Raw genomic sequence first — 27,567 nt, 5'->3', positions numbered from 1 at the left:
GGAGGAGTAGGGGAAAGGGGGAGGGCCAAGAGGTGAATTGGGATTGGGACTAATTGTTATTGTTGTTACTTTTTTATTATTATTTTTTTAGAGCTTAAAAAAAAAGTGACATAGAGTATCTCCAGGTCTGGGAGCCATCACCCACGTCTGAACCATACGTGGCTCTACGTGGTTTAAATCAGATTTCGATCAGATTGACTACCAATAACAGGACCCATCTTACAGAGGCAATATCTCTTTAGGTTTACACTTATAAAATGTTTTCCACTTTAAAGCTGCGGGAGACTTTCGTGCCCAATTTTTCATCAAATCTGTAAAACCCCAGTCATAGCCGAAGTATCACGAATCTTTACGTCTTTCTTTGATTACTCACCTGAATCTCTTGCATTACAGTGAACAATTTCTTAGTGCCATCCACCATAAACAAAACCCATGTGTTTACTTTCAGACCGGGAGGTAACTCGGGCATCTTTGGAATTTTGTTGCAACGTGCATTGTGGGAAACCGAGGCTCGTGCAGCCGCCTGACAGCAGCAGCTGCTAAAGACAACGTGGAACTGGCAGGAGCTCCCTTCCCTCTATGCATATTCCTCCAGCCGTTTCCGCTGTTTCCGCGTCGTGTTTGTTTCATCCATATAATATCATATGGTTGTGCTGCCGCTGTCAGGTGGCTGCGCGAACCTCCCTTTCCCACAATGCACGTCACGACAAAATTTCGAAGATGCCCGAGTTACCTCCTGGCTCTGTTTGTAAACACATGGTTTGTTTATGGTGGATGGCACTAAGAAACCGTTCACCGTAATTCAAGAGATTCAGGTGAGTAATGACAGAAAGACTTATAGATTCATGATACTGAGGATATGACTGAGATTTGACAGATTTGATGAGAAATTGGTCACGAAAGTCTCCCGCACCTTTAACTTGCTGTTATACAGTCCTTTCCGATGGAGAACTGAAGTCCTGAAGTACCTTTCAAATTGACTTACCTGAAAATAATGGCAATTCAGTGACTGTTTTATTATCTGCCAGCCCACTTGTGTTACTGGGTTACTTTGGTGCTCTGGTGCATTTTTACATAAGATCTCAGGTCGATACGACGGCTTGGATTCAGACTTTCTGAGCTTCGTTTGCATCGGCCTACCCATGACCATCCTTCCCCCTTTTCATTCATTATCCGAACCCGCTTTATCCTCACTAGGGTCGCGGGGGTCGCTTGGAGCCTATCCCAGCTACTTACGGGTGAAATCGGGGTACACCCTGGACATTTCGCCAGTTCATCACAGGGCTGAACATATAGAGACAAACAATCACTCTCACATTCACACCTATGGGCAATTTAGATTAACCAATTAACCTATTAGTGCATGTGTTTGGATGGTGGGAGGAAGCCGGAGTACCCGGAGAAAACCCACGCAGACACGGGGAGAACATGCAAACTCCGCACAGAAAGGTCCCACCCCCGTCGACTGGTGTCGGAATTGAACCCAGGACCTTCTTGCTGTGAGGCACGAGTGCTCCTCCCCTCTTTTGTCCAAATATTGTTACCATGTAGCAAAAGCCAAATTGCACCTCAGAAACCTATGGGTGGCACCACAGTCCATCCTTATTGTCCAAAGTCAATGGGTTAAAATCCGAGAATTGCGCATTAGTGTCCAAACGAAATGAATCACAATATAACAACGCTTCAGTTCCCTACGAGGAAAAAGGAATGAGGTTTGACTCCCATGAAGGCGGTTTGGGTTAATACTGATGTCATGACATGGGGCGATCCCAAACAACTGATTCTGCGTCAGTGTCAGACTGGAAAGGCTCGGTCTGTCTTTGAAACTCGACCGTTTTCACCTGTAAATGTGTGATTTTAACCCATAAAGACCCAAAGACCAACCATCGACCAAAACCATCTTCTGCTATAAACGGTTTAATACCTGTTGAGCCACTAAACCTATTAATACATATAAATAATTGGCGTAAAATGCAGTTTGTCGTCTTTTCATGGTCATCAGATATGACCCATTTGGACGTTCAGAGGCTCCGTAGTTACCGTGGAAACACAATCATCTTCTACAGCATTGATTCACCAGTAAAACCCATGGAGTTGGGTCAATGACAGTGGATGAAGACACTTATTTTTATGTTTAGCTAATTATATTTTTGCTAAAACATATTTTTTTCCTCATTTTATTCTGTTTTGATGTAACAACCGTTGAATTTACTGAGTTTATATGAACATCTATATCACAAGTGTCAAACATGCGGCCCGGGGGCCACATCCGGCCCGCCAAAGGTTCCAATCTGGCCCGTGGGATGACTTTGCAAAGTGCAGAAGATATTAACAGTCAAGGGCGTCAAACTCAAAAATAATAGCATAATAACCTAGAAGTAATGACTCCGAATGTTCTTCTTGGTTTAATGTGAAAAAATATGACATTATGCCTCTAAATAATGGCAACTCCAATTTCTTCTCTTTGATTTATTGCGAAGAACATTAAACTCTGATGTCTTTTAATAATAAAATGTCAATAACCTGAACAAATATGAACAACCTGAAATGTCTAAAGGAAAATAAGCATAATTTTGACACTATTCTGCCTGTTTTGTGTCTTGGTAGATCTGATCCGTAATGCACATGTAGAAATCAGAAGTTGAGGCATAATATTGATAAAATTTTTGTTATTATTTCATCTTATTTTTCTTCAGAAATTTCAGTTTTTTCAGGTTATTTACATCGTTTTTGTTTGGATGGTTTGTAAAATGTAAATGATTTCATAATTTAATGTGATTTTTTTGCATATAAAAAATTTGCAGTTGTCATTTATAGGCTATTATGCTATTATTTGACTGGTCCGGCCCACTGGAGGTCAAATTAGGCTGAATGTGGCCCCTGCACTAAACCTATCAATAGTTGTAAATAATTGGTGTTTTTTGCTGAAAACGTCATTTTTTCCTCAGTTTTTATGAACATCTACATGATCACCGCATTAAATATAGGAATATACGTGATTTACACTGAAAAAATTTAAATAAGGAGGATAATATTACAATAAATGGTGATAAATCACTTAACCTCCAGAGACCCAGGAAAGGTCAGCAAAGTACAAGCTTTTTTTGTTTTTTATTAAATAAGTGCCTATACTGGAAACATCAACAGTTTTTTCAGATGCAGTTTTTAAAATTTTTATGGAATGTCATTTGTGGTGGACAGTTTTCTTTTCTTTTTTTTGTATAAAGTTGTGAAACTCTTGTCCACAAATGTGGACAGAAAACCCATAGCTGGATCTTAGGAGGTTAAGAAAGGTGAAATTTATGCCCCATTTCCACTAAGTGGTATCTGCTCGACTCAACTTGACTCGGCCTTTTTGCATTTCCATTACGAAAGAGGTCCTGGAATCTAGTACCTGGTACTAGTTTTTTGGTGTCACCTCCGCCGAGGTTCCAGGACTGGGGACCAGATACTAAAAGGTGACGTGTAAACACTGCAGACCACTGATTGGTCAGACAGTCGTCTCTGTGACCCGCCATTTTACAAAAAACAGATTCGGAAGTTGACAGTAAATATAGCGGTAGGTTAACACTTTCATGCATAGTGGTCACTCCAGTGGACAGTTATTCTCCAGCTGTTCTCTTGTATTTTCATGGGTTTTGTTGTTTTAGTTCCATATCAGCCAACACAGTGGACGCTTATGCACCATCCCATACACTGACATTCATACCATTACTATGACTTTGCTGTTCTAGATTAACCTGATCTGCAGTAACATGTTTGAGTGTAAATCAATTGCTAGTAAAAATTGGGAATATGATAAAATGTGAAAAAAACAAAACAAAAAAAACATCAGATTAGCTGCATTAAAAATGTTTTGATTTTGTATATCACTGTTTTATATTCAAAAATTAAACACATGGTGTCCAGCAGAGTGGACATTTTTGGAACTCCACAAAAAATTATGAAGGTAGATTTGTTTCTTTATTGCTTTAACCAAAAAAAAAATTAAAAAAATAAATAAATAAATAAAATAAAATAAAAATTCACTTCAATCAAGGAAAAAATGGGTTCAAATGCAATTTTTTGGATCACAGTTTTTTTTTTTTCATTCAAACACTTTTTTTTGTTAATTTTTTTTTTTTTTAGTTAAAGCAATAAAGAAACAAATCTACCTTCATTAAAAATCAATTGCATTGTTTTTTCATGCCTAAACAGGAATAAAAACACTCAGGAAAAAAAATCTCGTCTAAGGTTCTCATAATTCGTGCATGAAAGGGTTAATCCACATGATAACAGCCCACAAAACTATTCCATGGTTTGTCGAGGAGGTTCAGACGTAAAAATGCAGCATGAACTTGACGAGACAAGACACAACGAGCGAGTTTATCAGCAACTCTGAGCAAACGACACAGAAATAACGTGCCACATCGCTATGACGACCAGGTACTGTAAAGTTGGTAGTATCCTGTAATGGAAACGGTCTCCAGAAATAGGACCTGGTAGTTGAGTCGAGCCGAGTCGAGCCACTTCCAAGTAGTGGAAACATGGCAATAGACAAAAACAAAAGTAGCACTGGGTCTTTATGGGTTAATTTATTTTTTTACCATAATCACCATCTCATGGAATTAAGACATATTATTCAGTTTGAAGCCCAAAAAGTGTGGTTTGTTATCACAGTTAGTGTCACCATTCCATTGTTTTTGCTGTAAAGCTCAGTGTAGTAGGCGAACTGTGTACAAGTTCATTTTGTAACGTTGACACAGTGTTTCCTTTTCACACCTGCTCCCCATTCTTTTCCTGACGTAACTGCCTCCATTGTCCTCCGTATGTCTTTTCCTTCCGTCCTCTGTGCTCCTGACCAGAATAATAAAATGCGTCTGGCGCTGTAGAGTGATGCGTTCAATCGTTGACCTTTTGAGTCTTTGAATCTGAATCGGTGACACTCCCACTGACGGCTGATCAACCTCCAGCCGGTCGTCTATAGCGTCAATACCTGACGAGAAAATGACGTTAAAACCGACGCCCTCTCATTTGACTTGAGAGGAGCTGGTCGCCGGGAGCTCGGTTTGAATCGTGGAGATTTTTTCCTCCACGATGCCGAGCAAACTTGGTCCGTGCATTGAAAGCAATGTGCCGTTGTCCGCCGAGTTCTGCTTGGAGCTGTTGCCTTCGTCCGATTCGATGAAAGCTTCTCGACTTTGGGGCTTGATAAACTGTACGCTCAGTTTGGGCACCACCTCGGCGCCACCCTGCTGGTTGGGTTTCCTGATGCAGTGGGAGAGGGTGGAAACGCAGCTCTTTTTAAACTTTTCGTTCATGAAGGCGTACACGATGGGATTGTTGAAGCTGTTGAAAAAGCCGATGGCCTGAACGACTGCGATGATCATGTTCAGCGTGACTCCGTCGTATTTTGCCTCTAGGTCACCTGGAAGGGAAGGAGAATTAATCCACTTTATTTATTTATGTATTTATTTTCATATTTTATTGGTGATAGTTAACAAGACAATGTGGACAGAAAAACAACAACACATAAACAAAAGGAAACTCAAACAAATAAACAAACAAAAAACAACAACAATGACAGAGTATTGACAAACAACGTCATATTACAATGAAAAAGATCAGAAATGTAAATAGCAATATGATAATAATAATGATAACATGATGATAATGATAACAATAAAAATATTACTTTCTAATCCAAAAAAAAAAAAAAGAAAAAAAAAAAAAAAGCAAGGGGGGGGGGGGGGGGGGGCTTGGTTGAAGAGCGAAAGAGGGGAGGGGAGAGAAAGGGGGAGAAAGAAGAGTAGGTGGGAATGAAGGGGAGCAGGGATCCTGGTTTGTCTGTATGTGGAGGTAGAGAGAAAGAATGAAGTTAATGTGGATGATGTAAATTAAAAAATGTTTGTTATGGGTTGGATGTGGTCTGATATGTGATCCTGTACACGGCTGTGGTTTTGGTTACTGCTTTGGTACGAGTTCTGGGTGGACTTTAGATAGTTTGTGAAAGGGTTCCATGTTTCCTCAAAGGCTGATATATTGTTTGTTTTGCAGGCTGTTATTTTTTCTGTTGATATGTGTTCTGAGAGTAAATTTGTCCAGCGGGTGATATGGCTGGAGTGTTTGGATTTCTAGTTTTGAAAAATGATTTTCTTGGCGATGGTCAGAGAAATTAGTAATGGGTTATTGTGTTTAGTTGCAATTGTAATGTGTGTCAAGTCCCCCAGCAAACAGAGCGTTGGGGATGCTGGGATTCTGCAGCCCAAGATACACGAGAGTGTTTCTGTGACTGTTATCCAAAATGAAAGAACTGGCTGGCAAGACCAGGTGGCGTGAAGATAATCATCTGTGTGACCCAGGGTGCACTGGGAGCAGATATCTGAGCTAATCAGCCCCATTTTAAACATTTTCCCCTGAGTGATGTGTATTCTGTGAATGGTTTTATATTGTATGAGTTGTGAATTTGAATTGGTGGTCATGGAAAAGATGTTTTTATTGATTTGTATCCAGAAATCAGGGTTGGGAGGTAAAGCCAAGTCCTTTTCCCATTTGGTGGTTGGGAGTGTTCTGGAGGTTTCTGACAATGAAAAAAGTTTATAAATTTTAATTAATCCACTTTAGCTACGACCAGTGTTCTGCAAGTTACTTCCAAACTGTAATCCATTACAGATTCCTTGTTACTGTTATTTAAAAGTAGAATAGAAGAGAATTTTATTGTCACTGTCACAGGAACAAAGAAAATCGGTTTAGCACAAGGGTCTCAAACATGCAGCCCGCCAAAGGTTCCAATCCGGCCCATGGGATGAATTTGCAAAGTGCAAAAATTCCACAGTCAAGGCTGTCGAATTTATTTTAGTTCAGGTTCCACATACAGACCAATGTGATCTACAGTAAAATAATAACAGCAGAATAACCTATAAAAAATAATGACTCCATATTTTTTTCTCAGTTTGATGTAAAAAAAAAAAAAAAAAAAAAAAGATTACATTAAGTCTGTAAATAATGACAACTTCAAATGTTTGTCTTTATTTGAGTGCAAAAAAATAACATTAAATTTTGAAAATATTTACATTTACAGACTATCCTGTAACAATAAAATATGAATAACCTGAACAAATATGAACAACCTGAAATATCTAAAGAAAATTAAGCACAATTTGAACTATTTTCTGCCTCTTGCTCAGTGTTTAGTGTCTTTGTAGATCCGATCCATAACGTACATGCAGAAATGATAAGATGAGGCATAATATTGTTAAAATTACACTTAATTTTCTTAGGAAATGTCTTTTTTTTTCAGGTTATTCACATCTTTTTTTTGTTGGGATAGTTTATAAAAGTAAGTATTTTCATAATTTAATGTTTGTTTGTTTTTTTTGGCACTAAAACAAAAACAAAAATTTGGAGGTGTCATTATTTATAGGTTATTATGCTATTATTTTACTGGTTCGGCCCACTGGAGATCAAATCGGGCTGAATGTGGCCCCTGAAAGAAAATGAGTCTGACACCCCTGGTTTAGCAGCTCAATTCAATTTAGCAGCAAGACACTTAGTGCAAAAGGGGACTGTATAAGAACAATAAAATAAAATACGAATATCACAGTGTTAAGAAAAGTGAACTGGGCAAGGGCTTCAGAATAAAATATTAATACACATGTGCTACTAAGTTATGCTAGAACTCTGAAATGAACAAAATATAGAGAAATAATGTACAAAAGCTAACTCTATACAACAGATGAGAGACATGTACAACAAATAGGATATATACAGGGTGGGGAAGCAAAATTTACAATGAACATTTAGTTGTTTTTTCTCAGCAGGCACTACGTCAATTGTTTTGAAACCAAACATATATTGATGTCATAATCATACCTAACACTATTATCCATACCTTTTCAGAAACTTTTGCCCATATGAGTAATCAGGAAAGCAAACGTCAAAGAGTGTGTGATTTGCTGAATGCACTCGTCACACCAAAGGAGATTTCAAAAATAGTTGGAGTGTCCATAAAGACTGTTTATAATGGAAAGAAGAGAATGACTATGAGCAAAACTATTACGAGAAAGTCTGGAAGATACTATTAAAGAAGAATGGGAGAAGTTGTCACCTGAATATTTGAGGAACACTTGCACAAGTTTCAGGAAGTGTGTGAAGGCAGTTATTGAGAAAGGAGGACACATAGAATAAAAACATTTTCTATTATGTACATTTTCTTGTGGCAAATAAATTCTCATGACTTTCAATAAACTAATTGGTCATACACTGTCTTTCAATCCCTGCCTCAAAATATTGTAAATTTTGCTTCCCCACCCTGTACAGGTGCATGTGTTGTGGCTATTGCACTGAGGTAGGGTGAGTATTGTACTATAGGTGGAGGTTGTTCATTCCAGGAGGGGGGGGGGGGGGGGGGGGGGTCACACATTTAACCGCTTGTGGGTAAAAACTGTGCTGAAGTCTAAGTAATTCCTTACCTTACAATATTACTGTCTCAGAATTGTAATGCGTTACATGAGTCCTGTAGTACTTTGGAGTTACATACAGAATCTCGTCATAGGTGGTGCGAGCACAGTACAAGCCAACCCCCCCTCCCCCCCGCCAAAGTAAAATAATACCCCCACACACACACAAACACACCGATATAAACAGATAGAAGAGCCTTGGGACGCATACATTTACGCCACGAAGTACAGGTGGACGGATAGCTCGGGAAGTAACGCTATGGTGAAGTAGAGTCTGGTTTTGACCAACTCTATATATAAAGTGTCATGAGATAACTTTTGTGATCTGGCGCTATATAAACAAAATTTGATTGATTGTGGGATTTGATTGGTTTTCCCCTGTAAGTCGCTTTGGAAAAAAGCATCTGCCAAATGCATAAACATAAATATAAACATGGTCTACAACAGTGTTTCTCAACAGGGCCGTACCACCCCCCAGGGGGCGTTGGGACACCGTCATGGGGGCGTATGGAATGAGAAAGCTGAGAAGGGGGCGCTGAGACCAAAATAGGGGCGTTAGTCTGTATAAGTATCAATATCAAGCTGCATGTTATGTCAGCGGTAAATCACTGTGCCCCCCCCCCGGCAAGAAGGTACGTTGCGGTACCCTGCGGTGGTAACGTCCGTCACTGGGCACTACTTATGCAACATATATAAGCTTGATCAGACCCACTCCCTGTGCTTGCGGAGTGCTATGACCGCATAATAATATACTTAGGATTTTTTTTTTTTTTTTTCAGGGGGGTCATGATAAGGTTGCGAAACACTCGTCTACGATGTTTGAATCCCAGCAGAAACGTACATTTTTTTCAACATTCTATATGTTCAAACAGGGGCCGGGGCACCGAGGACGCCAGTCGATAAATCCATAATCGATAAAGAATTCTTACTAGTCATAGAAACGTTAGCTTACCTTGTCATTGCTGATCACAGGGATCATGCTAATGCTAACTAGCTTCTGTAAAGCAGGGTTAGCATTAGTAATGAGCATACGTCCATGCCATGTGGACAATGGACTGTCTTCTATCGTCTTCACCCATTGGCTGAACACCAACAGGAAATAGAACTTTACAGATGAATTTTCTGATCCCGTAAGGCAGGGGTGTCAAATAATAACAGTAAAATAATAGCATAATAACCTATAAATAATGACAACTCCAAATTTTTTAGCGTAAAAAATAACATTAAATGATGAAAGTATTTCTATCCAAAACAAAAAAGATGTGAATAACTGGAAAAAACTAAAATTTCTGAAGAAAAATAAGTACAATTTGATCAATATTTTGCCTCAACTTATGATTTCTACATGTGCATTACAGATCAGATCTACCAAGGCACAAAACGGGCAGAAGATTGTTAAAATTGCACTTAAGTTTCTTTAGACATTCCAGGTTGTTCATATTTGTTCAGGTTATTGACATTTTATTGTTAAAGGATATCAGAATTTAATGTTCTTTGCAATAAATCAAAGAGAAAAAATTGGTGTTGCCATTATTTAGAGGCATAATGTCATGTTATTTTTCTCACATTTAACCCAGAAGAACATTTGGAGTCATTATTTCTAGGTTATTATGCTGTTATTTTTGAGTTTGATGCCCTTAAGTGTTAATATCTTCAGGGTAATTTTCTCATTTTGCACTTTGTAAATTCATCTCACCTGTGCCTTAAGGTTTCGCGATCTTGCTGGGGGGTTTTTTGCGTTTGAGCAATTCAATTATGGGCAAAAAGTATGTTAACGCAAGCGCTATTGAACATATACCGAGTAAAATATGACTGGAAATGGATTAGTAAAGCCTTATACTACTGTAATCTGTTGCTGTAATGCATTACTTTTGTAAACAGTTACTCCCAGCATTGGCTACGACTCTACTGAACTAGAACTGACTGTGTGAGACTTCGATACTTACCGTATTCAAAAAGCATGTGGACTGTGTGGAAGGGCGCCCAGCAAACGGTGAACAGCAGAACGATGGTGATCATCATTTTAACCGCTCTTTTCTTTTTCCTGTAGATTTAAAATCAGACATTAAATCCTGGCATTATTACAAAAAAAAAGGGCACAGATACAGGAGAATGTTTGTGGTCGCCTTAAACCTCCTCAAAGACTACATGAATTTCCATCAAAGTCATTTTATCACCCAGTAACGCCATGGAAACCACCTCCGACGAGTAGCCTTGTCCTGTATGAGTGTCTTACGTGTACTGTCTGACCCTCTGCACTTCCACTCCACTGTACATATGTACACAGTCTGCACAGGTTTTAGTACTATTATTATTATTATTATTATTATTATTATTATTATTATTATTATTATTGTTGTTGTTATGATGATGATGATGATGATGATGATGATTATTATTATTATTATTATTTTATATTGCACTGTCTGGTTTTTTTTGCACTACCCTTATGCATGCACACTTTTTCCTGCACTTTATTCTGTTATTGCCTTCCCTATTGTGGGATCAATAAAACCTGATCTAATCCAATCCAATGCAATGTAATGTACTCTAATGTAATCCAATGTAATGTAATGTACTCTAATCTAATCCACTGTAATGTAATGTACTCTAATCTAATCCAATGTAATGTAATGTACTCTAATGTAATCCAATGTAATGTAATGTACGCTAATCTAATCCACTGTAATGTAATGTAATGTAATCTAATCCAATATAATGTAATGTGCTCTTATCTAATCTAGTGTAATGTAATGTAATCTAATCCAAAGTAATATAATGTATTCTAATATAATTCAGTGTAATGTAACGTAATCTAATCCAATCCAATCCAATATAATGTAATGTAATTTAAACCAATATAATGTAATATACTCTAATATAATCCAGTGTAATGGAATGTAATCTAGTCTAATTCAATCCATTGTAACATAATCTAATCCAATCCAATGTAATGTACTCTAATGTAATCTAATGTAATGTACTCTAATCTAATCCAATGTAATGCAGTGTACTCTAATCTAATCCACTGTAATGTAATGTAATCTAATCTAATCCAAAATAATGTAATGTACTCTAATCTAGTGTAATGTAATCTAATCCAAAGTAATATAATGTATTCTAATATAATTCAGTGTAATGTAACGTAATCTAATCTAATCCAATCCAATGTAATGTAATGCCATCTAAACCAATGTAATGTATTATACTCTAATATAATCCAGTGTAATGGAATGTAATCTAGTGTAATTCAATCCATTGTAATGAACTCTAATGTAATCTAATGTAATGTACTCTAATCTAATCCAATGTAATGCAATGTACTCTAATCTAATCCACTGTAATGTAATGTAATGTAATTTAATCCAAAATAATGTAATGTACTCTAATCTAGTGTAATGTAATCTAATCCAAAGTAATATAATGTATTCTAATATAATTCATTGTAATGTAATGTAACGTAATCTAATATAATCCTATCCAATGTAATGTAATGTAATGTAAACCAATGTAATGTAATATACTTTAATATAATCCAGTTTAATGGAATGTAATCTAGTCTAATTCAATCCATTGTAACATAATCTAATCCAATCCAATGTAATGTACTCTAATGTAATCTAATATAATGTACTCTAATCTAATCCAATGTAATGTAATGTACTCTAATCTAATCCACTGTAATGTAATGTAATGTAATCTAATCCAATATAATGTTATGTACTCTAATCTAGTGTAATGTAATCTAATCCAAAGTAATATAATGTATTCTAATATAATTCAGTGTAGTGTAACGTAATCTAATCCAATCCAATGTAATGTAATCTAAACCAATGTAATGTAATATAGTCTAATATAATCCAGTGTAATGGAATGTAATCCAGTCTATCCAGTTCAATCCAGTGTAACATAATCTAATACAATCCAATGTAATGTACTCTAATGTAATCCAATGTAATGTAATGTACTCTAATCTAATCCAGTGTAATGCACTCTAGTCTAATCCACTGTAATGTAATGTAATCTAATCCAATATAATTTAATGTACTCTAATCTAATGTAATGTAATGTAAAATAATCCAAAGTAATATAATGATTTCTAATATAATTCAGTGTAATGTAACGTAATCTAATCTAATCCAATCCAATCCAATGTAATGCAGTGTAATCTAAACCAATGTAATATACTCTAATATAATCCAGTGTAATGGAATGTAATCTAGTCTAATTCAATCCAATGTAACATAATATAATCTAATCCAATCCAATTTAACATACTCTAATATAATCCAGTGTAATGTAATGTAATTTCTCTAATCTAATCCAGTGTAATGTAATCTAATCTAATGTAATGTACTCTAATCTAGTGTAATGTAATGTAATCTAATCCAATATAATGTAATCCAAAGCAATGTAATGTAATATACTCTAATATAATCCAGTGTAATGGAATGTAATCTAGTCTAATTCAATCCAATGTAACATAATGTAATCCAATCCAATGTAATGTAATATACTCTACTATAATCCAATGTAAAGTAACGTAATCTAATCTAATCCAATCCAATCCAATGTACTGCAATGTACTCTAATCCAGTGTAATGTAAATCTAATCTAATCTAATCCAATCCAATGTAATTTAACGTGATGCAATGTAATCTACTATAATGTAATGTAATGAAATCCATTCCAATGTGATGTAATCAGATTTAATCTAATCCAATCCATGTAATGTATGTAATGCAATCCAATCCGGTCCAATGTAATGTACTGTAATGTAATCTAATCCAATCCAATGTAATGTAATCTAATCTAATATAACGTAATCTAATCTAATCCAATCCAATGTAATGCAATGTACTCTAACCTAATCCAGTGTAAGGTTAATGTAATCTAATCCAATCCAATGTAATTTAATGTGATGTAATGTAATCTACTATAATCCAATGTAATGTAATGAAATCCATTCCAATTTAATGTAATCAGATTTAATCTAATCCAGTCCATGTAATGTAATGTAAAGTAATCTAATGTAATGCACTGTAATGTAATCTAATCCAATGTAACGTAATCCAATCTATTCCAATCCAATGTAATGCAATGTACTCTAATCTAATCCAGTGTAATGTAAATGTAATCTAATACAATCCAATGTAATTTAATGTGATGTAATGTAATCTACTATAAACCAATGTAATGTAATGAAATCCTTTCCAATGTAATGTAATCAGATTTAATCTAATCCAATCCAATCCATGTAATGTGATGCAATCCAATCCAGTCCAATGTAATGTACTGTAATGTAATCTAATCCAATCGAATCCAATCCAATGTAATGTAATGTAATCTAATCCAATCCAATGTAATGTAATGTAATGTAATCTAATCTAATCCAATCCAATGTAATGCAATGTACTATAATCTAATCCAGTGTAATGTAAATGTAATCTAATACAATCCAATGTAATTTAATGTGATGTAATGTAATCTACTATAATCCAATGTAATCCAATGAAATCCATTCCACTGTAATGTAATCAGATTTAATCTAATCCAATCCAATCCATGTAATGTGATGCAATCCAATCCAGTCCAATGTAATGTACTGTAATGTAATCTAATCTAATCTAATCCAATCCAATCCAATGTAATGTACTGTAATCTAATCCATATTGCTTTAGATCAGGGTCGTCCAAAACATCAGTCACAGAAGTAGTGTGGGTAGATCATGTGCCATTCAAAAACATGTTGTAAATGTTACCTTATCTTGTCCTGTCTGTCATTTGACACTTGGTTGAAATACAGGGCATCTAATCTGAGATCTGTACTCTTGTAATATAGGGGTCAGGGGTCAGCCGGGTGAGATACCGCACAACTCCAGTGAATTAATTGAAGTACTTAACCTTCCAATTTATAAAAATGACCAGTAAGAAACCAAAAACATCCCACTTCTATGCAGAATGGGAGGATAACTTATGTTTTCTCCATGACATGTTTAAAGTGCATTTGTCTGATCTGTCAATCATGAATCATTACTATTCCACAGAAGGGGAATGTGCTGACATTTAGAACTATTCATCCAAACTACAGCGCTGACCTCCCTCTGAAAAGCGAAATAAGGAAGAGAAGGGTGAGGGAACTGAAATAACAGTTATTCAGACAGCTGTCATTTTCCCCAGATGACGATTATTAAGTCCAAACAGTGTTCGACCAAGACACTGATGATCATGTGGAAGTCTGTCTGACACTGGAACCTGCAGAGACTGTCTGGACTACAGAACAAGGACCGAACCCATTCAATGCAAGTCACCAGACTAGCATACTGACCACACATATATAGAACTGAACTGGACCATAAGGTTCACACAGTTACGCAAGGTACGCCAATTATTTTGTTTGTGTGTGTATATATTAGGGATGTAACGATTACCAGTGTAACGATAAACCGCGGTGAAATTGCAGACAGTTAGTATTACCGTTTAAATTCTAACTAGAAAAGCACTCTGAGAGCGCAGATCAGTGCCCCCCCCCCGAACACCACCAAAATTTAATCATTTGTTCCTTGTGCCAGTATCAATATTTCCTGAAATTTTCATCCAAATCTGTCCATAACTTTTTGAAAGATCCGGATCAGTCTTTGCCATTTGATAGAACACCCCATTGTAAATCCCTGAGTCAAATTGCATGAGATTTGCACAATTCCCCCATATTGTGATTTCCACCATAAATATTAGTCCCATATTTATTTTACCTATATTTTAAGATTCCTTGACCATGAAAACATACCATTAGCAACTGGATTCATAATTATATCCTTATTAGTTCAGTAGTTATTCACAAAAATCACATTTCTCGTAATGGCGGTTTTCTTCTGGCTCTAGCTCCTTAAGTATTAAAGCTACATGAAATCCGGTGGCATACTCCCGATGCGGAACTGACTGAGCTACACGATGGCGCTTGTCAGAAATTTCTACCTTTAATATTAAAGGCACAGTAGGCCAAAAAGTAAGGGCACCCCCATTTTTTTAATATAAATTGAGATAAAATCCGCCTTCTGGATCAGATCCGGATCAGCCTTTGAAATGTGATAGAGGACCCCATTGTCAATTCCTGAGTTAAATTTCATGAGTTTTGGTCAATAATTAAGCGAGATATTGGGAAACGAAAATTTTGGCCCCATTTACCACAATGTTAACGAAAATTTCAAAGTGATCCAGAATCCAGGATTTCTTCCGGATCACCCCCAAAAGTTAATCATTTCTTCCTTATGCCATTTCCAACAAACCCTGAAAATTTCATCAAAATCTGTCCATAACTTTTTGAGTTATGTTGCACACTAACGGACAGACAAACAGACAAACAAACAAACCCTGGCAAAAACATAAACTCCTTGGCGGAGGTAATTATCATGATAACCGCGTTTCAGAGAAAACGCCTACGTAAAGATCTGCTTTTGTCAAATATTTGAGTATAGTTTTAATTTATTACAATTTTACTTGTATATACCTAATATTTGCAACTAATATTCACTTTTAAAGTCTTTGAAAAGGTTCGTTAAGCATCTTTGTGTTATTTATGCAATAAATGATGTACATTTTTCAAATTGGATTTTATATAATTTTTTGTGTTTTCTGGCCTTTTGTGTTTTGGTTAAAGTGAAAAAATAATAGGCAGTTGATATAGATGAAGTTGTGCTGAAAAAAAAGATACCAAACATGGGTATAGTAAACATTTGTTTATATAGTATATAAAGGCAAAATCAAAAGAACTGAAAAACAGACAAAATAGGCTCAAACCACTAAGGGTTAATATTTGAATGTTTCTGCAACAGAAGGTACATTGTACCAATTATTTTATTTGTTTTTTTGTTGTTGTTTTTTTCAAAATACAATTTGGTTAAATTATTTCAGTGTGTGTATTAGTACTTTTTGAACATTTTGAGCACAATTTCAACAATATCACGATAATAAGGATAACTGATAATTTTGGTCACAATAACCGTGATATGAAATTTTCATATCATTACATCCCTAGTATATATACAGTCCTGGAAAAAATTATTAGACCACCCTTGTTTTCTTCAATTTCTTGTTCATTTTAATGCCTGGTACAACTATAGGTGCATTTGTTTGGACAAATATAATGATAACAACAAAAATAGCTCATAGTAGTTTAATTTCAGAGCTGATATCTATCCATTTTCCATGGTTTTCTTGATAATAACCAAAATCACTTCAGTTCTTACATTAATAGCTATAGCATTGTACTGACAAAAACAGTGCACACTTTCTTTTCTGTCTGTTTTAGTCACATGATACACACAGGAGTTAGTACTGGATCGCATAACTGTTGTTTTTGATTACTTTGAATGGTCTAACAATTTTTTCTGCGACTGTATGTGTGTGTGTGTGTGTGTGTGTATATGTATGTATGTATATGTAAGGGTAGAGACTGCGATCTGGTAGGATCGGCGATTCTACCAGTAGAAACTCCGATCAGAGTCTCTACTGGTAGAAACTCCGATCCTGCCAGTAGAAGGGTTAGGGTTCGGATTGGAGTTTCTACCAGTAGAGACTCTGATCGGAGTTTCTACTGGTGGAGACTACGATCAGAGTCTCTACTGGTAGAATCGCCGATCCTACCCTGACATATATATATGTATATAAATATAAATAAATAAATAAATATATGCAAAACTGAAGAAGAAGAGTTTTAAAAGAAACATCTTGCTTTATGTGTGGACACACCAGGAAACGCAGTCATTTTTTAATTTAGTACGGGATAGAGGGGTAATATATAATGATAATAATAATAATAATAATAATAATAATAATAATAATAATAATAATAATAATAATGAATATATCTGTAAATCAACACTATATTTACATTCATCGGCATATTTATGGAATGACTTCTCGTGTCATCTTGCGATAATAAATAAACAAATCATCGCATTTGTGATTTAATGGAAAAACCGACATTACGTACTTCTGTTTTTTTGACATTTTTTAATATTGGTAAAGTTTTGCGCAGATGTCCAATGAAAAAGTGATTACTGACAACCTCCAAACATGCCTTAACCCATAAAGACCCAAACATCCACCACTGACCAAAACCATCTACTGATCTAAACTGTTTAATACCTGTTGATCCACTAATCCTGTTAATACATGTAAATAATTGGTGTAAAATACAGTTTGTCGTCTTTTCATGTTCATCAGATATGACCCATTTGGATGTTGAGAGGCTCCGTAGTTACCATGGAAACACCGTCATCTTCTACAACATTGATTCACCAGTAAAACCCATAGAGTTGGATCAATGACAGTGGATGGAGACACTTATTTTTACAATCAGTTAATGATGTATTTGTTGAAAAAGTCTATTTTTCTTCCGTTTTTGCTGTTTCTGATATAATAAATAAATAAATAAATAATAATAATTCTTCACTGCAAATTTCGAAGCAAAGTGGCGCACCAGTTGCAGCAGCCCGACGTCCTTAATCATCAATCGAAATCTCGTTTGATGTACTCTGTGCTATATGTACACTGCACTGTCAAATGACAATAAAGAAATCTGTAATAAACCTCAATTTTAGTCTGAGTTTTTATGAACATCTACATGATCAGTGAATTAAATGCAGGAAAATACATGATTTTTACTGAAAAAATGCAAAATTCTATTTGGAATTGTTTCTAAATAGGTATATGGAACATGAGGGATAAAAATAGTATTTTAAATATAGTACTTAATAGTACTTTTATACCAGTCGTGGTTCTTGGAATTAAGAGAGAGTAATACAATGTGAGTGGATTGAAGTGAGGACGAATGCAAAGTCTAGATGGACTGGGATTGTGGGTATGAAATTATGGAATGGACCTTATGATGCATTTAAGTCATCCACTCCTTTGGCGAAGTTTAAAAAAAAAAAAAAAAAAGTAGTACCTTCAGTTTAAAATTATTCAGAAATATTGAATTGAGATGGTAGATATGTTTTTGTTGCTGATTTTTTTAATTTTTTTTAAATTTTGTTATTATGGTGTGAATGCTCGATGCTGTACACATTTAAGTTGATATATGCAGTGTATTAGTTGAAAAGGACAGGCAAAAAAATAAGCTTTTGCTTCTAGCCTATTCCTTTTTTGGTATTTATGTTTATTATGATTAATGTACTGAGTACAATGATTGATGTACAACCAAAACTCATTCATTAAAACAAAGGGGATAATATTACAATAAATGGTGATAAATTACTTAAGAAAGGTTAAATATAGAGAAAAATCTACACTGAACAAAAATATAAATGCACGACTTTTGTTTTTGCTCCCATTTTTCATGAGCTGAACTCAAAGATCTAAAACTTTTTCTATGTACACAAAAGGCCTATTTCTCTCAAATATTGTTCATAAATTTGTCTAAATCTGTGTTAGTGAGCATTTCTCCTTTGTCCTTTGCTGAGATAATCCATCCACCTCACAGGTGTGGCAGATCAAGATGCTGATTAGACAGCAGGATTATTGCACAGGTGTGACTTAGGCTGGCCACAATAAAAGGCCACTCTAAAATGTGCACTTTTACTGTATTGGGTGGTCCAGGGGGGTCAGAAAACCAGTCAGTATTTGGTGTGACCACCATTTTCCTCGCACAGTCTTCTTCATGAATTCTCTGAAACAGCTTTGGAGATGGCTTATGGTAGAGAAATGAACATTCAATTCACAGGCAAAAGCTCTGGTGGAGATTCCTGAAGTCAGCATGCCAATTGCATATTCCCTCAAAACTTGTGACATCTGTGGTATTGTGCTGTGTGATAAAACTGCACATTTTGGAGTGGCCTTTTATTGTGGCCAGCCTAAGGCACACCTGTGCAAAAATCCTGCTGTCTAATCAGCATCTTGATATGCCACACCTGTGAGGTGGATGGATTATCTCAGCAAAGAAGAAGTGTTCACTAACACAAATTTAGACAGATTTGTGAACAATATTTGAGAGAAATAAACCTTTTGTGTACATAGAAAAAGTTTTAGATCTTTGAGTTCAGCTCATGAAAAATGGGAGCAAAAACAAAAGTGGTGCGTTTATATTTTTGTTCAGTGTATTTGGGAGCTGCCATAAAAGTAGCGTTGGCTCTTTATGGGTTAAAACTGCTTTTGGAGAACCTTATGTATTTTTGATAATATGCTAATTTTCTGAACTCTCCTATTAATATGAGAAGATTTCGAGAAGCCTTAAGCCTCCTGAGGAAACACTTCTTAATACAAGTGGAACCACAGTGTTTTAGAAAGACACTAAGAAAACCTGTCTACATTATAGTGTCTTACTATTCCACTGGAGGCCATCGAGATTCATTTGAAAAAGCCTTGAAAACAACCAGAAGCACATTTCACGGTACTTACTAATGCATTAGTCGAATAAATATGTAAGGAAACGACTACTTTAGCCATAATCTGAATACTATTATGGTTTGTTTCTGTAAACAAACATCCTTCATGTGTAATGAAGGAGCAAAAACTCTAAAGACTAATATCCCCCTGAAGGCTGTTGGCAAGAAACCGACAAAGTCTTAGGAATCCCAGAGAGCACTTAATGCACAAATAATGATCTGAAAGACTGTATTTTTAGAAACCAATGGTCCAATGGATCATTTCCAGAGAACACAATGTACTCTCATGCTTCACCAGAGGATGTTCGTACCCACCTAAAGAGCCTTAGTTCATTGGCTTTATCCAAAACATGTGAGGGACAGGGATGATGATCTGTCCAGAATGTCTATTTTCGGTGCACGTAATAACGCCGAACAACTGGTTACGTATCGGATTAGCTTCGTACGGTGTTGATCCAATGTGTGACTTCATGTATTTTTAATGTTTAGGTTGCGATGACAGTAAAGGGTGTCATCGCATGTTTGATTCCTCCCAGGTTCTATTCCTCTATTATACACAAAATTTTCACAACTTCTTACCTGTATCCACTGGACCCCCTCTGCTCTTCTATGGCCCCCCCATACATGCTGGGCCCCATGAATTTGTAACGTTTACCCCCCCTTTACGTTGCCCCAGTAAATGGGGACATTTGCAAATTCTGATGCTGCCGACAGTTCGGTTCAGGTGAACGTTAGTGCCAGTAATGTAGGATAAAGGTGGAAGAAAACTGTCACAACCTGCTGTTATTTACATTTGCCGCATTTCCACTATGTGGAACTGGCTCGACTCGGGTCGGCTCGACTCGACTCGGGTACCAAGTCCTATTCCTGGAGGCCGTTTCCATTACAGCACAGGTGTCAAACTCCGGTCCTTGAGGGCCGGTATCCTGCATGTTTTCGAGATTTCCCTCTTCCTTCCACACCTAGTTCAATTAATGATCAGCTCATCATCATGCTCTGCAGAAGCCTGATAACGATGTAATGGCTTCCAGGTGTGATGGAAGAGGGAAACATCTAAAACATGCAGGATACCAGCCCTCGAGGATCTGAGTTTGACACCCCTGCGTTACAGGATCCTACTGACTTTACAGTACCTGGACGTCATAGTGATGTGGCACGTTACTTCCGTGTCATCTGCTCAGAGTCACTGATAAACTCGCTCATTGCGTGTTGTCTCGTCAAGCTCATGCTGAATTTTTACATCTGAACCTCCTCGACAAACCATGGTGTAGTTTAACAGCCTGTCATCATGTGCCTTAACCTACCGCTATATTAACTGTGAACTTCCGCATCTGTTCTTTGTAAAACGGCGGGTCACAGAGACAACTGTCTGACCAATCAGTGGTCTGCAGTGTTTACACGTCACCTTTTAGTATCTGCTCCCCAGTTCTGGAACCTCAGCGGAGGTGAGACCAAAAAACTAGTACTGGGTACCACATTCCAGGTCCTTTTTCGTAATGGAAACGCAAAAAGGCCGAGTCGAGTCAAGACCATGTAGTAGAAACACGGCAATTAGTTGGTTGTCCCCCCCGAGGAAGAAATTTATTGAGTGGATGTAGGGATGTAAAAACCAGAGGGAGGGTCAATCCCCCCCACCCCCCAACAAATCGCACCCTGCTTATAAGTACTGGTTTTCACACTGGAAGAGCCCACTCCCACTCACTACTCTGAATATTTTCCCATAATACTCAGCAGTGTGTAATTTCTGTGCTTAAAAGAACACATCGTTTACCAAATCTCTTCATACCTCAGTATTAGGGCTGGGTGTATCAACCTATATTTCGATAGTATTGATACCAAGGTGAGTATCGTATTGGATCGATACTAGCGTGATGAGACTGATGCATTTGTTGCAGTTTCTCTTCTATACGTCCAGCAAATGACTCGAATTTCCTCAGAGTTCATGCCAGTGTAGCTTCTCTCTAAGTCTATCTGTGCAAACAGCACACCGCTTTCTCTGCTGCTTTCTCAGGCACACTTTGCACCCCCCCCCCCACCCCCCCCACCCCCCCCGCTCTGTTGGAGAGCAGAGACAAAGAGAAGTGCTGTGTGGAGCTTATTCACTGCTGCTGACAGGGAAACTGCCACATGTGATGTGTGCCATAAAGTCATTTACCACTGTGGTAACACCACACATTTAAAAGAGGAACTATTTTATTATTTTCATTCTGTTAAATTGTTTATTGCAGTTAGTTGATAAAAAAAAAAAAAAACATGTTTATTTACCTAAAATCTTTGTCCTGTGTTTTATCATAATCATAACTAAGTAAAGGCAAAATCACAGAATTATTCAATGATCACAACATTTCAAGTAAAAAGCATCAGTATCGGTGTTACTAGCCTTGTATTTACTTGGTATCAGATCGATACCAAAACTGCCAGTATCACACACCCTTATTCAGCATCAGTATACCTGGATATTTTATTGATCTCCCTGTGGTTCATGGTGTTGAGAACCGACGAGTCGCCCACTCGCTTGCGGATCCACAGTTCAATGCCTATTCGAGTGTAGAGGAACAACATGGCGGCCAGAGGAAGCAGGAACAGCGCCACCATGATGAAGGTGGTGTACGCCTGCCGATGGGTCAGGGAGCTCCAGCTTTCCTGACAGCAGACGTGGTAGTGATCATACAAGAAGTCGTACTTCACCTAAAAAACAGAGGGAGAAAAGCTTTTAAAAAAAGGGGATTCCGATTCTTAAGTAAATGTAGAACAAAGGGGTCAAACATATGGCCCATATATATATATAAATAACAGACACCTTTGGCAAAGGAACAAATTTTGCCTCATTTTTTTCATCAAAAATGCTGAAGCAAGAGTTGGGGGGTACTTGGCTAAAAAACATACATATTTTAGGGGGTACTCCACTGTAAAAAAGGTGGTTAGGGAAATGGATTATTTAAAAAAAAAAAAAAAAAAGAAAAAAAAGGTAAATTTGTTATTTAACAACAGGTGCTACTACTTTTTCCACATAGGGCCAGTTAAGTTTACGCATCTTTTCCTTTAATAAATAAAATTATTTTAAAACTCTGACATTTAAATCTGAAAAATGTGCAAAAATGTCTGAAATCAGAAAGGGAGCAAATACCTTTTCACATCAACATATGTGTTTCTGGAAAGTGTTTATAGCGTCACTGCCATTAAAGCCCTGAGGCTGTGATAAACTTGACATACCAATTACTCCTGTCAGAACGTATTTCTATTGAAAGGGTCTGAAATCACTCAGAAAGCACTTTGCCTGTGAATTCAATCACTTTTTTTTTTTCTTTTTAATCACTACCTTACTGCCAAGTGAATATATGCTGTTTTTCCACGTGTTCAAAGCCTTTCATGAGAAAAAGTACCAAAGGTTTAACATCAGTCTATATTTAGTGCAGAAAAAATACAAGTACGGAATGATGTAGTTACAGAATAACACATTAGTTCTGAAATCCAGTGGAATAAAAGTATAAAGTAACTCAAAGGTGACAAAGGTAACTTAAGGTGATAAATGGTAAATTTAGCAGAAAATATTCAACCATTGCTAATATATAAATCCAATAATGTGCTTCAGAGAAAACATTTGGGATTGTGTATAATCTGCAAGAACAGAGACATTTGTTCCTTTACTGTAAGTGGCAAGAACAAGAATTTCTGGTCAGGACATTTCATATGTCAAGAAAAACTCCTGGGAAGTTTTTTTTTTCTTCACATTAATCCCGCCCATTTCAAACTTCTGACCAATCACGTAATAGTTGTTAGACACCACATGGAAAAAGAATTCTGCCCAGATGATTTGTGAGTCTGTACTTGTAGAATAGAGTAGAGTAGAATAGAATAGAATAGAATAGAATAGAATAGAATAGAATAGAATAGAAGTGCAACGAAATTTAACCCATAAAGACCCAGTGCTACTTTTGTGTCAGATTCCAAGTGAATTTTTCTCTCTATTTAATCTTAAGTGATTTATCACAATTTATTGTAATATTATCCTCTGTATTTAGCATTTTTTTGTGTAAATCATCTATTTTGTATTTCCGATATTAAATTTACTGACCATGTAGATCAGTGTTTTTCAACCATGGGGTCGCCTGGAATTAAAATGGGGTCATCTGACATTTCTATTAATTGATAAAAAATTTAAACTTACTAATTAAAATTTACATTACATAACCTAAATGTTGCCTAAAATTAACATTTATTTGCAACATATTATAGCAAACTATTATACGATCAAAAACAAATGAATTTTAGCCAAAAAAATGTCTGTTTTGAATGTCTGGGGTTGCCTGAAATTTCTAATAATTTATAAAGAAAAAATTTTAAAATTAAAACTTACTAATAAAAATTTACATTATATAGTGTAAAGGTTGCCTAAAATTAACGTTTATTTGCAACATAGTATAGCAAACTATTACATGATCAAAAACAAATTAATTTTAGCAAATAAAATGTCTCCATTTTGAATGTTTGGGGTCACCTGGAATTTCTAATAATTTATAAAAAAAATAAAATTAAAAAATTAAAACTTACTCATAAAAATTTACATTATATAGTTTAAATGTCCTCTAAAATTAACGTTTATTTGCAACATAGTATAGCAAACTATTACACGATCAAAAATAAATTAATTTTAGCCAAAAAAAATGTCTCTGTTTTTAATGTCTGGGGTCGCCTGAAATTTGTGATGTTAAAATGGGGTCACAAGCCAAAAAAGGTTGGGAACCACGGTAGAAGCTCATAAAAAGCTCAGAGTAAAGTTGAAGCTCCTTATATCAAAAACAGAGAAAAGTGAAGAAAGTGACCTTATCGGCAAATATATCATTAACCCTGTAAAGCCTGAACCATTAAATCATTGACAGAAAATTTCAGTTCTTTGAAACTGGAGCCTTTATTGGTCCTTCTCAACAACCAAAAAAAATGTTTTTCAAATATCAGTTTCCATGTATGAGTTTCAATTTTGTATCATTTGATACTTCGAGTCTCAACGCTCAAATATTATTTTTGAACAAACAAAAACATAATATAACACAAACATGTCTAACAAATTAGTAATTCCTTTTCAAAATTGTCAAAGCTCTGCCTCCTTCCTCATTAATGACAGTCTTGTAGTGTCACTGGAAAGGCCTCTGGTGAATGAATTCCTCCCTCTGGTGGATTATCTGTGTATTGCTTGTATCTAATTGTATACATCAGGTTTTTCAAGAAAAAAAATATCACACTGATCATGTAGAGGGCTTCAAAACTCATGTATCAAATATGACGTTTGGTGTTATAGGGTTAACTGAATATAAAAACTAGTGTTTCCATCCACTGTCATTGACCCAACTCCATAGGTTTTACTGGTGAATCGATGTTGTAGAAGATGATGATGTTTCCACGGTAACTACGGAGTCTCTAAACGTCCAAACGGGTCATATGTGATGACCATGAAAAGACGACACACTGTATTTTACACCAATTATTGACATGTATTAATAGGATTAACGGATCAACAGGTATTAAATGCTTTGGTTGTTTGGGTCTTTTTGGGTTAAAAGTGTCTTTCAGTCTGTTCATCATATATAAAATCTACTATAAATATACAAATAAAAGCAGCTAAAATAAATAAATTAATTAAAAAAAAACAAGCACAAACTGTTATTGCACTGATCCTTTATAAAACAAACTGTACATCCAGTTTTATTTGTATTTATTTATATTGTTTTATTTGATATTGGTTTATTGTTCTTTTTTTTTTTTTTTAATGCACAGCTTTTTATGTTTTTAGTTTATTCTTTTATTTTATTCTTTTGTTTAGGTTTTAATTATTCTTCTGTACAGCACTGTTTGTTTTGTACAGTCGTTCTGTGTCTTTTAATCTATTCTTGTATTTTACTTTAATTTTGGTTTTTATTTCTTCTTCTGAACAACACTTTGGTCCACTGTGGTTGTTTTAAAGTGCTTTACAATTTCAGTTGGATTGGATCAGGTGTGCTTTTCTGTTTTGAACTGTTCCTGAATCTGTTGGTCCTTATATTCATTGTTTTGCATCGTCTGCCTGAAGTGATAAAACGAGCTAACGTGACAATACTTGGACTCAAAAACAGGATTTTGGTGGTTTCACATTAGGGATGGCTATGCTAGGAAAGTAAAATGAGTATTTCTTTGCATGCCTTGATGTTTCAGCCGCTGTGATCGACTTACACTTGCACAAAACAAAATAAATTAGAGTTCCCTGGCACTTTATTAAGTTTTTCAAATATAGCTGAAGGAAGCAGTGGAGAGGAAATGTGAGACGTTGAGCTGAAAGGTGCTTCTTACTTTTAGCTGTTGCACAAAGAGCATTGGCGAGCCCACGATCACAGAGGCGATCCAGACCAACCCTGCAGGAGGCAGACAAATGAAGTCAGTTCAGTCCTGGCAGTTCTCAAATTAATCCTTTTTTCAGTTCAACACATAAAGTGATTGACAAGAAGAAACGCACGGCAACCAGTGTGGAGCTAAAACCACTGAGAAGTCATAGAAGTGCCAAGTTAATTTGCCCTTTTATGTAATATCTGTCATGTTGAGTGTCACTGTAGTTTCTCCACGTCTGTTTCATGGTAAATGGTAAATGGACTGAACTTATATAGCGCATTTTCTACACCTTAGCGCAGGGGTGTCAAATTCATTTTGGTTCAGGGGCCATATTTAGCCCAATTTGATCTCAAGTGGGTCAGATCAGTAAAATAATGACTTAATAACCTATAAATAATGACAAATCCAAGTTTTTCTTTTTGTTTTAGTCCAAAAAAAACCCCTAATTAAATAATGAAAATATTTCTATTTTACAAAAAAGATGTGAATAACCTGAAAAAACAAATTTCATTTAAAAAATTTGTGCAATTTTAACAATATTATGCCTTGACTTATTATTTATACATGTACACACATGTGCACACAATGTTACATAAACATTTAGTAACAGGCAGAATATTGTTAAAATTTTGGAGTTTGAACTAAAATTTGAACAATTTCTACAATATTACACCTCTTATTATTAACACAACTACAGATCACAGTGGATCCATAAATGCATAAAACATTTAGTAACAGGCAGAATATTGTTCAAATTGCACATTTCGGGTTGTTCACCTTTGTTTTTATTTATGTATTTATTTGCATTTTATTATGAAAGACTAGTTTTGTAAATGTTAATATTTTCACAGTGTAATGTTATTTTTTTCACTTAAATTTTTTCCACATAATTTTTCACAAAGAAAATTTGTCGTTGTCATTATTTATGGGTTATTGTGTTGTTATTTTTACTGGACATCACATTGTCTGTATGTGGAATCTGAACCAAAATGATTTGGACCACCTGGACTGTTCAGGTTCATTTTTGCACTTTCATCCTGCGGGCCGGAATGAAACCTTTGGCGGGCCAGATTTGGCCCCCGGGCCGCATGTTTGACACCTGTGCCTTAGCGCTTTACAATTCCTCACATTCACCCATTCACACACACATTCATACACCAGTAGGCAGCTGTTGCCATGCAAGGCGCTGCCAGGTCCTACTGGGAGCAATTTAGGGTTCAGTGTCTTGCTCAAGGACACTTCAACACTTGGACAGTCAGAGCCAGGATTCGAACCGCCGACCCTTCGGTTTCAGTCAAAGGATGACCCGCTCTACCAACTTAGCCACAGTCGCCCGTCGTATCTGTGTCTTAAGGCGAGGACACACCAACCTGATTTTCGGCGGTCGGG

The 27,567-nt window shown here is 36.0% G+C and overlaps 1 protein-coding gene across 1 annotated transcript in view; it reads right to left on the bottom strand.

Annotated features, from left to right (window-relative positions):
- Positions 1-4,805: 4,805 nt before the first annotated feature.
- LOC115410284 (pyroglutamylated RF-amide peptide receptor-like) overlaps positions 4,806-27,567 on the bottom strand; it is a 36,880-nt gene continuing 14,118 nt past the window's right edge. Inside the window, exons 3-6 of the mRNA XM_030121870.1 lie at positions 26,143-26,204; positions 22,274-22,509; positions 10,385-10,482; positions 4,806-5,407 (exon numbers count right to left, since the gene is read on the bottom strand). Coding sequence (XP_029977730.1) covers positions 5,010-5,407; positions 10,385-10,482; positions 22,274-22,509; positions 26,143-26,204 — 794 coding nt within the window. The 3' untranslated portion in view covers positions 4,806-5,009. The remainder of the gene's footprint in view (positions 5,408-10,384; positions 10,483-22,273; positions 22,510-26,142; positions 26,205-27,567) is intronic.

Source organism: Sphaeramia orbicularis, chromosome 19 (genome assembly GCF_902148855.1).
Source record: "Sphaeramia orbicularis chromosome 19, fSphaOr1.1, whole genome shotgun sequence".
In the NCBI taxonomy this organism is placed as follows: Eukaryota; Metazoa; Chordata; class Actinopteri; order Kurtiformes; family Apogonidae; genus Sphaeramia; species Sphaeramia orbicularis.
This window is presented reverse-complemented; position numbering and strand designations above follow the sequence as displayed.